The following is a 15,320-nucleotide window of genomic DNA, read 5'->3' as shown; positions in this document are numbered from 1 at the left end:
AAAGTCTATTTAAAATCAGCTGTATTTTTTTGTTGTTGTTTGTTTTTGAGACAAGAGTCTTGCTCTGTTGCCCAGGCTGGAGTGCAGTGGTACAATCTCAGCTCACTGCAACTTCCGCCTCCTGGGTTCAGGCAATTCTCCTGCTTCAGCCTCCCAAGTAGCTGGGATTATAGGCTCCCACCACCATGCCCTGCTAATTTTTGTAATTTTAGTAGAGATGAGGTTTCACCATGTTGGCCAGGCTGGTCTCAAACTCCCGAACTCAAGTGATTCACCCGCCTCAGCCTCCCAAAGTGCTGGGATTACAGGCATAAGCCACCACACCTGACCAGTTGTACTGTTTCCATTTTTGCTTTATACATCACTTATATTTCAGGTTTATTGCCACTAGGTGCTTTAGAATATGGCTGGTTAGGTATAAATGATGTTGAAACCTTCCACAATTAGAAGGTATTATGATATACTGGAAAAGAGCGTGGCCTTCGTGGCAAGACCTGAATTCAAATCCTGGCTCTGCCATTTTTCAACAATTTTCTCATTTGTAATCTGGTTCAGAGCAAACAGTGACTCTTTTAGTACAGAAATATGTCCTACAAGATAGAGTGAGAAGTGGCCAAATCTGAGAGATGAGTTATTAGGAGCTCATGGGATTGTTGTAAAGATTATATATGGTGCTTGTTTCCACTTAGTGCAATGCTCATTGTTTATAGACCTGAAGGTTGTGTGTAAAATTTGCAGTGAGCCTGATGTTCTTCTTAATCTCTCTGTTCGTGGAGATAATATTTAAATGTCCATGAGATGAAATGTTTGTTTTAAACAATCATACATATGTGGTTAGAACAGCAAGTAGGTGTGTTTGGGATATGTTCAAGATTCTATCTAATTCACACATGACTGCATTCCAACTTACTCCCACACAAAATAAACTTTTAAATCTCTTGCCTAGCCTGTGAGCCTTACAGATCTTTCCGAAGATTAGTTTTTAAGACTTACTCAGAAGTCAAAGTTTGTAAAGGCTTTTTTTTTTTTTTTTTTTTTTTTTTTTTTGTGGCGAGGGGGCCTGGGGAAGTAAGAGACGGATTGTTTCAGTGCAAAGTGGTTTCTTTCTGAATACACCACAAATTGCTCTAACTTATGTTCCTCATCAAATTAGTAGACTATGTTTTATTTCATTTTGTAAAGACAGCAGCTTTTGTGGAAATAAATAATACCTGATAGTTGTTAAATTTTAATATTTCCAAACCAACAATCCTTTTAAATCCCTGTGAATTAAATCTTTGATTGTTCTTCAAAGAATATAGAGTGGTTCATAGAGTTAACCTGAGAATTCAAGATGGAAAACATCCTGGCAGAGGAAGGTTGGGTTTTAAACACATAGTAAAAATTGCAGATTATGGCTTCTATCTAGATTTTAAGGTCATAGGTCTTTCACCTTTTAAAATGTGAATTCCCTTCCAGAGAGCAACATTTCCCTGTCTGTTCTTCAACTTCCAGGAACCCCTCTCTCAGATCTGGCCACTCCTTACTCTATACAGTGAGAACTCTTCAGTGTGCTAAAAGAATCACGGAGACCAGGCGCGGTGACTCACGCCTGTAATCCCAGCACTTTGGGAGGCAGAGGCGGGCGGATCACAAGGTCAGGAGATCGAGACCATCCTGGCTAACACAGTGAAACCCTGTCTCTACTAAAAAATAGAAAAAATTAGCCGGGCGTGGTGGCGGGCACCTGTAGTCCCAGCTACCCGGGAGGCTGAGGCAGGAGAATGGTGTGAACCTGGGAGGCGGAGCTTGCAGTGAGCCGAGATTGTGCTACTGCACTCCAGCCTGGGCGACTGAGCGAGACTCCATCTCAAAAAAAAAAAAAAAAAGGAATCACCATTTGCTCCAAACCAGATGTTTCCCTTCAGGGCTCTGCTTTAGGTCGGTAAGGCAATATTTCCTGCCTTTGTCTCCTCCGTATTTTTCATACTTCTCTTTATCATAATGTTGTTTTGGTTTTTCTGATTCTTGATGATACACCACTGTCAGCTCAAGCTTATGCTGAATTTCAACAGCTGTGACATGTCTAAACTGCATTATCTTGAAAGCGTTGGCTCTAGTGAAAACTAGAAAGGAGCCAAATTAATAAAACAAAACATTTCAAAGGGTTCCTATGGATACATCCTGAAACTAGGAAGTACACACTGAGTTGAGTTGACTCACTCAGCCTGTAATAGCCTCTTCTACACTGCTGCATCATTTGTGTACACACTGTATAATACATGCTTGAGGAGAATTGGATCATCTGATGATTGCAATCATCACTAAAGGTGCACTTTTTGCCTATGAAATCCATTCTTAAATGGGTTATTGTGTTTGAAGTGATTTATTACAATCTTTAGAGATAAAATATAAATACCATACTAGGGGTGTGGGAAACCGAGGTACAAAATGATATGTTTTATGTAGGGGAGTAATCAGAAAATAATGAGTATGCATTCTAATAAGGGTAAAGTCACTAGAGCAGATTGAAAAGACTTCCTTTTATTGCAAGTTGAACCTGTGCAGAGCTGGACTCAGGCAGTAATAACATGATGCTACATTCCTTTGCATCTGGTTTTATGAGATCTCTATGTGTCCAGTGTGACTTTCCTCTTTATATATTCATGTTTTAGTTTTAATATATCTGCTTTGAGTTTGATTTTTTTTTTTTTTAAGGAGATTCTGGGCAGGAATGTAAACACTGCTGTACAGCCCCTGGGTTATAAGTGGTAGGGCAGAGAGAGTGGCCGTGGAGGAGTCAGAAAGGGAGGAATAGATTCTGAAGTGAAGATTATTTTTTATTTGAAAAGGAAATGCTTTTTATCTCCATATATATAATGACTTTTTTCTGGGTTATTTGCCTATGCTTGGCCTTTTCTGTTAGCTCTTCATCTTTTTCTTTACACTTTCTAAGAACTGTGCCTACAATGCATATTGAAAATATTTTTCCTGCTTTGTGATTTGCTTTTCAGTTTTTTTATATAATTGCTTTGGCATACAGAAATGTAAAGTTTTCATGTCATCAAGTATGTGAGTATTTTCCTCTGGGGTTCCTGTGTTTGGTTTTCTTCAGTGCCTGAGATTCCATCTTCACTGGCATCTGGATACGCTAATGCCGTGGCTTCAATTGTTACAATCAATCTTTAATCTACTTGGAATTTATTTTTATATAAAACAATAGTTCTCATCCAGGCTATGCATTAGAATCATATGAGAAAAAAAATATTCTTACCTAGATTCCATCCCAGACTAATTCATCAAGAATCTCTGAGGGTGGGTGTGGTCACTGTATTATTTCTGAATTTCTGCAGGTGACTTGAGATGTACAACCAGACTCAAGAACTACTGTGTAAAGGGTCAGGTAGGGATCCAACATTTTCTTTTTCTAAATTGTTCCAATCCATCCTGCAAAGACATTTTTAAAGAATACTGATGTACAAATTGTCATGATAAAGTAAATGTTGTTAAAAAAAGGAAAACTTCCTATATGCCAATATTCTCCAATTCCAACTTTGCACTACTTTATATACTATTATATAAGAACTGAAAAAATACAACCAAATCTTGATGATTATCTCAGGGTGGTAGAATTTAGATTTTCTTATTTATCCTTTTCTTCATTTTCCAAGTACTCTACAAAGATCATGTTTTACTCTTTGTAATGAGAAAAATTGTAAAATAACTTTTAATATTTAAAAATCAAAGATTAATATCTAGTTATTTATTTATTTAGAAATGGAGTTTTGCTCTTGTTGCCCAGGCTGGAGTGCAATGGTGAAATCTCAGCTCACTGCAACCTACGCCTCCCAGGTTCAAGTGATTCTCCTGCCTCAGCCTCCCAAGTAGCTGGTATTACATGTGTGCACCACTACACCTGGCTAATTTTGTATTTTTAATAGAGACAGGGTTTCACCATGTTGGTCAGGCTGGCCCCAAACTCCTGACCTCAGGTGATCTACCCGCTTCAGCCTCCCAAAGTACTGGGATTACAGGTATGAGCCACCGTGCCTGGCCTACTTTTATTTTTTCTTTTCTAGTGATTTTTTTAAAAATGTACATGGAAGAGTACTTTGACAGCCCTAGCATCTTCCCTAAGTGCTAGAGTGCAGCAAGGGGATGTGAAACATTTTATCCTAAACATTTGACTATTTTGATCAGAGCAGAGTGGCAATTCTTAAAATCTTAGGTCTGGGCCGGGCGCAGTGGCTCTTGCCTGTAATCCCAGCACTTGGGGCGGCCGAGGCAGGCAGATTACGAGGTCAGGAGTTCAAGACCAGCCTGGCCAATATGGTGGAACCCTGTCTCTACTAAAAATACAAAAATTAGCCAGGCGTGGTGGCGTGCACCTGTAGTCCCAGCTACTCCGGAGGGTGAGGCAGAAGAATCACTTGAACCCAGGCAGCGGAGGTTGCAGTGAGCCGAGATCATACCACTGCAGTCCAGCCTGGATGGCAGAGTGAGACTCTGTCTTTAAAAAAAAAGAAAAAAATCTTAGATCTGAAAAGGAGTCTTAGAGATTCTATTAAAATAATCACCTTATTTTACTGACCAGGAATCTAAAGCCTCCAGGGATAAACATTTGCTAAAGAATATGTGGTCACATAGAAGTAGAACCAAGACCAGAACAGGCAAAACTGATCTATGGTGATAGAAATAAGAAGAGTAAGAGCTGATTAGAAGGGGACACAAGAGAACTTTCTGGGGTGCTAGAAATATTCTTATTTTGATTTGATATTGGTTACATGGATGTATATACTTAGCAAAATTCACCAAAATGTACACTTAAGATCCATGCATTTTACTCTATGTAAATTTTACCTAAAAAAATTTTTTTAAAGATGCCATTGTAATCACAGCTATGAAGGGAGCTAACAAATAAAGTTGTTCCACATAAGATGGGGGCTTAACTAACTAGGCACAAGGCATAGAAGCAAAATTTACATTGGACTTAAAATCCAATGACGAAGTTATAGAGTAGATTTTACTCTATAAGACCTGAATATGTTAAATGGAAGCATTACATGGAAGAACTGGAAATTTATTATTTTGTTTTACTTAGTCTAGCTAGGCTAAACTCAGTGGAATGTTAGATTAAATTGGATTTTAATATTTTGAGAGGACTATTGAAGAGAGTAGAAGACAATTAGCTAAAACAATGTGAAGTAGATCCTATGAGGAAATGTAAAATGGCAGATAGTTACAAGGGTTAAAGAAAAGGCTGAGGGGACTTATTAAAAACAAAAATGTGAATGAGGCTGGGCTAGGTGGCTCATACCTGTAATCCCAGCACTTTGGAAGGCTGGGGTGGGAGGATCGCTTGAGCCCAGGAGTTCAAGACCAGACTGGCAACATAGTGAGACTCCATCTCTACGAATATATATATATATATACATACACACACACACACACACACGTACACTAGTATAGTCTATACTAGTATACACTAGTGATATACTGTATCACTAGTCTATAGCTTAGTCATTGGATTTTAAGTCCAATGTGAATTTTGCTTCTATGCTTCGTGCCTAGTTAGTTAAGCCCCCATCTTATGTGGAACAATTTCATTTGTCAGCCCCCTTCATAGCTGTGATTATAATGCTATCTTTAAGAAGTATTTTTGGGTAAAATTTACATAGAGTAAAATGCATGGATATTAAGTATACATTTTGGTGAATTTTGATAGATGTATACATCCATGTAAGCAACATCATATATATATCTGGGCATGGTGGTAAGCGCCTGGGTTCCAGCTACTCAGGAGGCTGAGGTGAGAGGATCACTTGAGCCCAGAGCTGCTCTGAGCTATGATATCACCCCACTGCACTCCAGCCTGAGCAACAGAGCAAGACTTTGATTCTTTTTTTTTTTTTTTTTAAGTAAATGAAGGGGAAGTGTATGATGTGGAGGACATAGCTCTTTTATATTTCACAGATAACAGAATTATACGCAATAATTCAAAACTACAGTAAAAGCAATTTAGGTTAGACTTTTAGAAAGAACTTAGTGATTGCGCACGCTCCCCGCTGCCAAAAGTCAGTCGCCACAGTCCAATGCTGGTGGTGCTGCCTGGAAGCAAAGGAAAGGACAACTGGCCACTGAGAGCCTCTCTCAGCCCTGAGTTGGGGACCACAGGACATCTGAGAGTATTCGTTAATGGACTCCATGAAAGGAAAACTCAAAGTCAATACACATCCTCATCCATTTTGGCTCTCATCAGCTATTGAAAGAAGGAAGCTGTTTGTTAATTTTTAAGAAAACGATTAATAAGAATCCCCTGGCTTTTGATCTTCAGGGCTCAACTTAGGTACGAGCTCCTCTGGGAAGCCTCTCTGGCTCCCCTGGCTCCCAGGTGGGTTAGATACCCTTCCCTTATGCTCCTGTGGTTCTCGCCTTGCCATACTGCACTTCAATTTTCCACCTTCTTCCTCTTCTCTACACTTTGAACTCCTTGAGGGCAAGAACTGTATCACTAGTCTATTCTCAAAACTTAGCAGGAAGACTAACACATAATAGGTACTCAATAGATATTTGTTGAAAGATGACCACTAGCCTAAATAAGTTTGCTAATGGGAAAAATGACTTCCTAATGACTACCTGCAGCACTTTGAGAGGCTGAGGTGGGAGGATTGCTTAAGCCCAGGAGTTTTTGAGACCAGCCTGAGCAACATAGTGAGATCCCGTCTCACCAAAAAATATGAAAATTAGCTGGGCGAATATGAAGTATACAAAAATTTAAAAAATTTAGTCCCAGCTGTTTGGGAGACTGAGGCGGGAGGATCACCTGAGCCCAGGAGGTCGAGGCTGCAATGATCCATGATCATACCATTGTACTCCACTCTGGGTGACAGAGACCCTGTCTCAAAAGAAAAGAGAAGTATTTTTTCGTTTTAATTGAAAATTCCTTTTTTCTCATACTCCATTGTAAAACTAAATACATAGGAAAATTAGAGGAATTTAATAGGGGAAGATTAGAAAGTATAATCAAGCAAAGAATATTATAAGCAAAAAACAGAAAAACCTATCCCTACTAGCTAGACACCACTGTTAATAAATTTGTGTATATTCTTGAAGATTTTTCCCCTTACAGTTAAGTATAATATAAATATCATGCACATATTAAATGGATAATTCTATAATATTATTTCATCATGTTCAGGATATATTAATTTTTAGCACCAGTTAAAATGCCTGAACACTATTCCACTGTGTGAAATAACTTATTTAATGAATCCCTAGACATGTGGATTTTCCATTTTTATAAACAATGCTAAATCATTTCTTAAAGATTTGTAAAGGCAAGTAGCCTTTTTCATCAAAGGGGAAGGTACCATAACAGAAATGCATCTTCACTAAAAGTTCAACTAGACTGGAGTGGACCTGTTTTATCGGGCTCTCCATCTGGCATGTGGGAGGCACTAGGTGAGTTTTATAGGACAGCAAAGGAGAGAAAGGGCAGGATTCCATGATAGTAGCCTTCCCCCTCTATAGTGAAATTCACTTCTTATTCAATTCTGGGTTTCTATTTCATGCCCAAATTAACTTTTTTACTTTGCAGTTAATTTATTCATAGCACAAATGTAATAGTATTTCTGCTGTCAATTTTAGTTTGTTTTAATTTCCTTCCTACTTGTAGTGTTTTCATGGTTTATCTTTATCAGCAATATTAGTTTATGATCTCAGTTCATTGTACCTTTTAAACTTTACATAGCACATTGTACAATGCCAAGCATTTGTGGAAGTTTCATAAACAGCATGTGATGATGTTATTGAGTTCCTACTATATCTTCTTTCATTCGTGAAGTTTTACTCACTGCCTGCTATGTCCCAAGGGGTGTGTTAGAGTAGAGGTGAAGATACAAAGGAATGAGAAAGGGGATGGAGGCTCTGTCCTCAGGAAGCTCTTACAGGCAACAGATAGGCATGGAATCAGATACAGGCATTACAGTGAGCAAGTACCAGAGGAGTTCTGCACACAGTTTAATGGAAAGACTGGAGAAAGCAACTGCGGGGTTTTGATGGTGGACAGGAAGGGCTTCATGGTGATGAAAGGGAAGGTGAAGATATTGGAATCTTGAAGAATGAACCAGGAAGTTTACCAGAAGGCCCAAGGAAGGAAGGGCATTCCAAGCAAACTAAATGACCCATGCAAAGCAGAGGTTTGAATGAGCTTATTTGGGGAAATGCATGTTGTTTGGTAAGTCCAGAGGGCAAGGTACAATTTGGAGAGTACCAGAAGAGGCTAGCAAGGTGGCCAATCAAAAAGCCTTTTGAATAACAGACTAAGGAATACAAATTTTATTCATGTATTTATGTGTTTATTTTTGAGATAGGGTTTCACTCTGTCACCCAGGCTGGAGTGCAGTGCTGCAATCTTGGCTCACAGCAGTCTCTACCTCCTGGGTTCAAGTGATTCTTGTGCTTCAGCCTCTGGAGTAGCTGGGACTTTAGGTGCCTGCCACCATACCTGGCTAATTTTTGTGTTTTTGGTAAAGACAAGGTTTCACCATGTTGGCCAGGCTGGTCTTGAACTCCTGGGCTCAAGCCATCCGCCTGCCTCGGCCTCCGAAAGTGCTGAGATTACAGGCATAAGCCACCCTGCCTGGCCTATTTATTTCTTATTTACTTATTTATTTTTGAGGCAGGATCTCGCTCTGTTACCCAGGTAAAAGTGCTGTGGCACAATCATAACTCACTATAGCTTCAACCTCCCGGGCTCATACGAGCTTCCCACCTCATTTAAAAAAAATTTTTGTGGAGATGAGGTCTCACTATGTTGTGTAGGCTGCTCTCGAACTCCTGGGCTCAGGTGAGCTGCGTCCTCTGCCCTGGGTCTTACAAAGATTCAATAAAGATGTCAGAGTGGCTGTGTTCTTTTCTGCAGCCCATAATGTTCTTCCAAGCCTGTGTGGTTGATAGCAGAATTCAGTCCCTGTTCTCTTACTGGCTGTCAGCCACAGCCACTCTTAGTATCTAGAGGCTGCTCCCAGTTCCTTACCATGTGGCCCTCTCACAGGTCCTCTCTCAGCATAGCAGTTCACTTCTTCAGGGGCGGCAGGAGGATCTCTCTGACTTGTAGAGTTTAATTTATTTCTAGGCCCTCTTTAAAGGGCTCACCTGATTACATCAGGCCCACCCAGGCTTAGCATTCTTTTGATTAACTCAAGGCCAGCCGGGGAGGAACTTGACTTGAATGACATCTGCACGATCCCTTCACTTTTGCCATGTGGGGTATCACTGGAGGGCTCTTTCATCACATCCATGGTCCTGCTTATGCTCAAAAGTGTGGGTCCCTGGGGGGTTCTTAGAATTCTGCCTACCACAGAGTGTGTCATGAATTAAAACAGAAAGTACATGAAGAAGGGCAATTTCATTGGGGTTAAATATTAAGTTTTGTCTTCAAATGAATATTGTTTGAACTATCTGTGTCATGTGGTACAGAATACTGTATTTGGTGACTTTCTACATAGTACCTATGGCACACATTTTGTGTCAGCTCAAATCCTACAAAATCATCTTCCTGATCACCGTAGTCACCCAATGGAACAAAAGTAGTAATTGCATGGATGACAAGAGCATCTTAAAACGTCTTTGCATCATTACAATCTTAATGTAAACATTTCATCTTATATGTTTTTACTTGACTTATAGTTTCGTGTCTATGACACACATATACACACACATCTTGAAATAATATAAAATTATTTCACATTATATATTTGCCTATAGGTAGTATGAGATATTCTTGTGAAAGGTATATATACAAAATGCTTCTTTTACATATTTTACCAACAGTATACATTTATTCCCCAATACTAATGGATTCTCTGGCTTCAGGACAGAAACTAAAACACATTCTTTCTTATGCTTTGAATTTGAAGAAAAAGTGTCTTTATAATGATATGTTATTATGTACTTCTACAGAGTGTAATCTCATGCAGTAAAATATAGTTTATGTGATGCCTGATACTACACAGTTGATGCTGGTGAATATTGCCATATTTACATTTACAGCACGTGGTTTGGCATTTTATAGGAAAAGCCTGTGTTCAAGCTACACAATTGCCCTACAAAGGTTAAAACAGTTGCCAAATGAGAGGCGGCACTGCCTGAAGCCTTTGAGACACTCTTTAACTACAAGAACAACATCAAACAAGATGGTGGATGGCTTCATTAGCAGCCTGTTTGAATAGCATTTTCTCACTTTGAGATAAAAATGTTCTGAAGAGTTTGTTTAGGTCTACTAATGAATATTTCATCCCAGATGGAGAAAGCACACAGGGGAATATTGCACAAACAACCAGTCGATGAACTTGCTCACCCTTTGTGTTCAAGTGGTGTGTGTATCTGAAGAGGATGGGGCTGCATATTTGATGGCACCGACTCTTTTCAAACATGGTTTTGCTGTTGTCATTTAGCTTTGCTTGCCTTGTGAAACAACTGAATTCTCACTCACATTCTAGGAGCATAGGACATTGTTGAGAAATTAAATCAGTATGTATTGAGCAAACATCTAATTTTAGGATTTTTAAAACTCTCTCTCCTAAAGACCTCTATTAGGCTGAAACTTTACATGGAATACAAAATTAAAACATTTACAAATAAGTTTGTTTTGCTGTGTGGTATAATGATTTAAATTTATGAGTTAAAAAAAAAAAAATCTTTGAAGTGTATCAGCCCTTACATGTTCACAAGATCTGGAGGATCAGGGCCCTCATTTGCATTTTTGTATTTTCTTTAGCTCAAAATAGATTTGATTAAAAAACAAAATTTGGCACAAGATTAATCCATAATAGGATTTTATTGCTGCTGTTATTTTTTTAAAAACAATGTTATGCTTTGAGGTGCGATTAGCTCATAAGTACAGCAGCTACTTTTCAGATATGTCTCATTTCATTTTCTTTAGTATTCACCCGTTGGCTTCCACATTTGTGGAATGGTGTTGGAAGTATACAATTTAGCTCACTTTCCTTTCTTCTACCCAGAAACACAAAATTTAGCACCAGTTTCTTTAGCCAGATTGTGACAAATGAGTCCTCATAGTTACTAGGTATGATGTGTAATATATTTGAAAAGCTAACAGGTTTGCCAACAAGTACATCCAGTAGATATTAGAGTTGTAAGAAATTTAAAGTTAATGGCTGAAATGCTAGAAATGAGTTGCCCACCTTGCTTCAGGAATACATATAGTACAAGGGCCAGATTTTGCTCTATTAGACAGCTATGTAAGTAAAGATTATAGAAATCAGAACATTTACTGTAGGATGTTTAACAATGTCCTACTTGGAACATTGTTCTTTTTCTTACAATCTATTTTGCTTGGAAAAGTTGAGATCAGAATGACTGTTGGCTTACTTTTCCATAAATAACCTATTGAATTTTTCCTTTGATATGACTTTTGATTTTGAAATGTTCACTTTGTTTCTTGTAGCATTTTGGCTACTTTTTATTTTATTTTATTTATTTATTTATTTATTTTTTGAGACAGGGTCTCACTCTGTTGCCCAGGCTGGAGTGCAGTGGCACAATCTCGGCTCACTGCAACCTCCGCCTCCCGGGTTCAAGCGATTCTTCTGCCTCAGCCTTCTGAGTAGCTGGGATTACAGGCATGTGCCACCATGCCCGGCTAATTTTTGTATTTTTAGTAGAGATAGGGTTTCACTATGTTGGCCAGGCTGGTCTCGAACTCCTGACCTCAAGTGATCCACCTGTCTCGGCCTCCCAAAGTGCTGGGATTACAGACATGAGCCACCACACCTGGCCATGGCCACATTTTTTTTTTTTTTTTTAACCTACAGCACCTGGTATTCCCAGACGATCTCCCATCCAAGTACTAATCAAGCCTGCTAACCTTCATTCAGGGTGCATTCAGGGTGGCATGGTATGGTATGGCTATAATTTAATATTTCTTGAGCACAAGCTGAGAATTAAACAAGGTCAAGACTGGAAAGTAAACTCAGTCCTTGGATTTATGATCCAAATTAAGCATGTACTTCAAAGACAAGTTGTTAAAACCTATAGTAAATATATAGAACTCATTAACTGAAAAAGCTGTGTCAGCATGTTTATGTATTGGTTATACCTGTGAGTAATATACATGCTTAGCCTTCTACATACTCATCCCTTATGTTTTTTATATATGTATGTGCATATGTATGTATGTATATGTTTATGCACATACACACATGTAGATATGTATATACATATGTACACAAATAAGATAAAGGATAAGTATGTAGAGATCTAGGCAAGTGTATAGTTCACATACTTTAAAGTCACAACAGTTTGTCTTGGTGGAGAGAACACGCATGGACACTGGCCTTTTATAGTCAAGGATCTCTCCAGTTTTATCAACTAATGGTGTGACTTTGGACGAGTTGTTCAATTTCTATATTTCTTATGAAGAGAGAAGTGAGAAGAGCCTACTTGGGAAGCACCATTCAAGCATTTAATCCTAGATTGGTATTTAATCCTAACTCCCCACTAACCTGCTAGTTAGGGTTGATAATATCTTTGTCTTACGGGAAGCAACTGAATGTTTGGGCCTGTCTTTTCACATGATGATGCCATTGTAAGCCATCACTAAGCTCTCTTACAAGACACTTTTTAAAATGCAAGACTAGATAACTTTTCTGATTTAGTATCACATGTTTTACGTGAACAAAACATGGAGTGTTTAAACAAAGCAAGCTGGATGACTATTCAAAAGTCAAAAATCATTTTTTGGACTTTCAGACCCCAAACTGGAAAATACTAACTTAACCAACATTACAGATTACTAACACTACTACAAAAGACATGAAATGTTTTGAACTACTTAGATATAAAATATTATAATTTAAAATTTTCTTTAGGAAAATAATCCTGTGTTTATGATACTTTTCTTTGAGTGAGTTTAATTAGAACTGTGAGAAAAAATGAAACATTGCCAATTAAATTTATTAGTAAGAATGATCAACTACTAAAGTTTTTAAACTAAATATTAAATGTTTTGAGAACCACCATTCTTTTTTTTTTTTTTTTTTTTTTTGAGACGGAGTCTCGCTCTGTCACCCAGGCTGGAGTGCGGTGGTGCGATCTCAGCTCACTGCAAGCTCTGCTTCCGGGGTTCACGCCATTCTCCTGCCTCAGCCTCCCGAGTAGCCGGGACTACAGGCACCCGCCACCGTGCCCGGCTAATTTTTGTATTTTTAGTAGAGAAGGGGTTTCACCGTGTTAGCCAGGGTGGTCTCGATCTCCCAACCTCATGATCAGCCCGTCTCGGCCTCCCAAAGTGCTGGGATTACAGGCGTGAGCCACCGCGCCCGGCGAGAAGGACCATTCTTAACAAGGAAAAATAAACTTACCAATAAAAGACAGCCAAGACTGAGTAAAACCCTGTAGCTCTGAATTTAAAATAGAAGTATTGCTATGAACTCTACATGTAGTGTATTTTTAATATGTATACTTTCCTAGTGCCGTCCACTGCAAAAACCAAGAAACAATGGTGAGCCTAGTAACAGTGAGCACCTCTAGCACCCAAGATGCCAACTGTGTGTATCACAGGTTTGGGGCAGGAAATTTTAAGATGATGCCAGAAAATCTTGTCAAACCAGAAAGAAAGGACATAATCAAAGATTACTGGGATCTTGTCTAATGGACTTAGGGGTCAGTTTGAAAAGGCTCCCAATAACCAAAGATGCGAGAGCTTCAGCATCAGTAAAAATAGTAACTGCTTCCACTGGATAAACAATAATACAGAAAAAGAAGGAATGAAGGACAAGAATTGTAACTGCAATGAATTGAAATGCATCAAACATGATTACATACATTAGTTCATAATAATACCGAAAAATGATCATCACTGAAGGAAATCAAATCATAATTTTGAAGATTGATAAAGTGAAAAAAAATCAAATGTTTACCATGTCTTCCCTGTACAAACTGTACTAGTTAATGAGCAGACCTTACTCTTTATACAAGTATTTCTGCTAATAAATAAAGAAGGGGTGGACAAGAAACTATTCCTGTTTTGCAACTCCAAATAATGAATGGATCTGTGCATTGAGCATCAATGCCTGCTAACATCACAAAAATAACCAAAGATCACGTGCTTTTTGATACAAGGATACAACCACCCAACAAAGTGGACTTGTCAAAGAATACAGCCTGAACTTGATCAAGTCTCCAGATCCGATGTTCAATTTCCTGGAAAAACAGAAGACAAAGGAACAGGATAGACTTATCACAAGATGCGATCAACAAAATGCAGAAGAAGAGAAACTCTACAGGACAAAACAATGTAGATTGTTCAATTTAAAAAAATTACAAAGAAAAAAGAAATGGAAGATGACTAACTACAGAAAAACAAAATAAAACAATACTCAACAGACATATCAACTAGACCAAAAAAAAAAAAAAAAAAAGAAAAGAAAAAGTGTCCCTTATTTGAATCTTGCTTTTAAAAAACTACCAAAACACCTGGATGTGGAGGCTCACGCCTGTAATCCCAGCACTTTGACCTCACTTGAGGTCAGGAGTTTGAGACCAGCCTGGCCAACATGGTGAAATCCTGTCTCTGCTAAAAATACAGAAATTAGCCAGACGTGGTGGGGCATGCTTATAGTCCCAGGTACTCCAGAGGCTGAGGCAGGAGAATCGCTTGAACCCGGGAGGCGGAGGTAGCAGTGAGCCAAGACTGTGCTACTGCACTCCAGCCTGGGCGACAGAGTGAGACCCTGTCTCAAAAACAAAAACAACAACAAAAAACAAAAAACCCTACCAAAACAACTTTTTGACATAAAAGAGATAATTGGAAATTTCAATTCTAGGTATTTTCTGATGTTAAGGAATTGTGGCTTGGTTTGTTTGTTTGTTTGTTTGTTTTTAGACAGACTCTTACTCTATCGCCCAGGCTGAAGTGCAGCAGTTTGATCTTGGCTCACTGAAACCTCCACCTCCCAGATTCAAGTGATTCTCCTGCTTCGGCCTCCTGAGTAGCTGGGACTACAGGCAAGTGCGGTCACACCTGGCTAACTTTTGTATTTTTAGTAGAGAATGGGTTTTACCCTGTTGGCCAGGCTGATCTCAAACTCCCAACCTCAGGTGATCCGCTCTCCTCAGCCTGAGAAAGTGCTGGGATTACAGGCGTGAGCGACCATGCCCAGCCAGGAATTGTGGCTTTTAAAAAGTGTAAGAATGATATTGTGGGTTTCTTAAGAGTGTCACTTTTGGAGCTACATACTGAAATATGTATGGATGGATGCCATTATGAAATGATGATGCATGGATATTTGCTTCAACTTAATTCACAGGGTAGGGAT

The 15,320-nt window shown here is 38.8% G+C and overlaps 1 protein-coding gene across 2 annotated transcripts in view; it reads left to right on the top strand.

Moving 5' to 3' along the window:
- The window catches only part of GPR180 (G protein-coupled receptor 180), a 54,205-nt gene extending 39,296 nt beyond the window's left edge, over positions 1 to 14,909 (top strand). Inside the window, exons 9-10 of one of the 2 annotated variants that reach the window (XR_004054679.1) lie at positions 3,333 to 3,382; positions 14,888 to 14,909. Coding sequence is in view for 1 of the 2 variants with exons in the window: in XM_030922154.1 (XP_030778014.1) it covers positions 3,333 to 3,341 (9 nt within the window). In the remaining variant the exon portion in view is untranslated. The remainder of the gene's footprint in view (positions 1 to 3,332; positions 3,383 to 14,887) is intronic. The other variant, XM_030922154.1, reaches the window with a different exon arrangement.
- Positions 14,910 to 15,320: the final 411 nt, after the last annotated feature.

Source organism: Rhinopithecus roxellana, chromosome 18 (genome assembly GCF_007565055.1).
Source record: "Rhinopithecus roxellana isolate Shanxi Qingling chromosome 18, ASM756505v1, whole genome shotgun sequence".
Lineage (NCBI taxonomy): Eukaryota > Metazoa > Chordata > Mammalia > Primates > Cercopithecidae > Rhinopithecus > Rhinopithecus roxellana.
The sequence above is the reverse complement of the archived record's forward strand: the minus strand, read 5'-3'. Positions and strand labels throughout refer to the sequence as shown.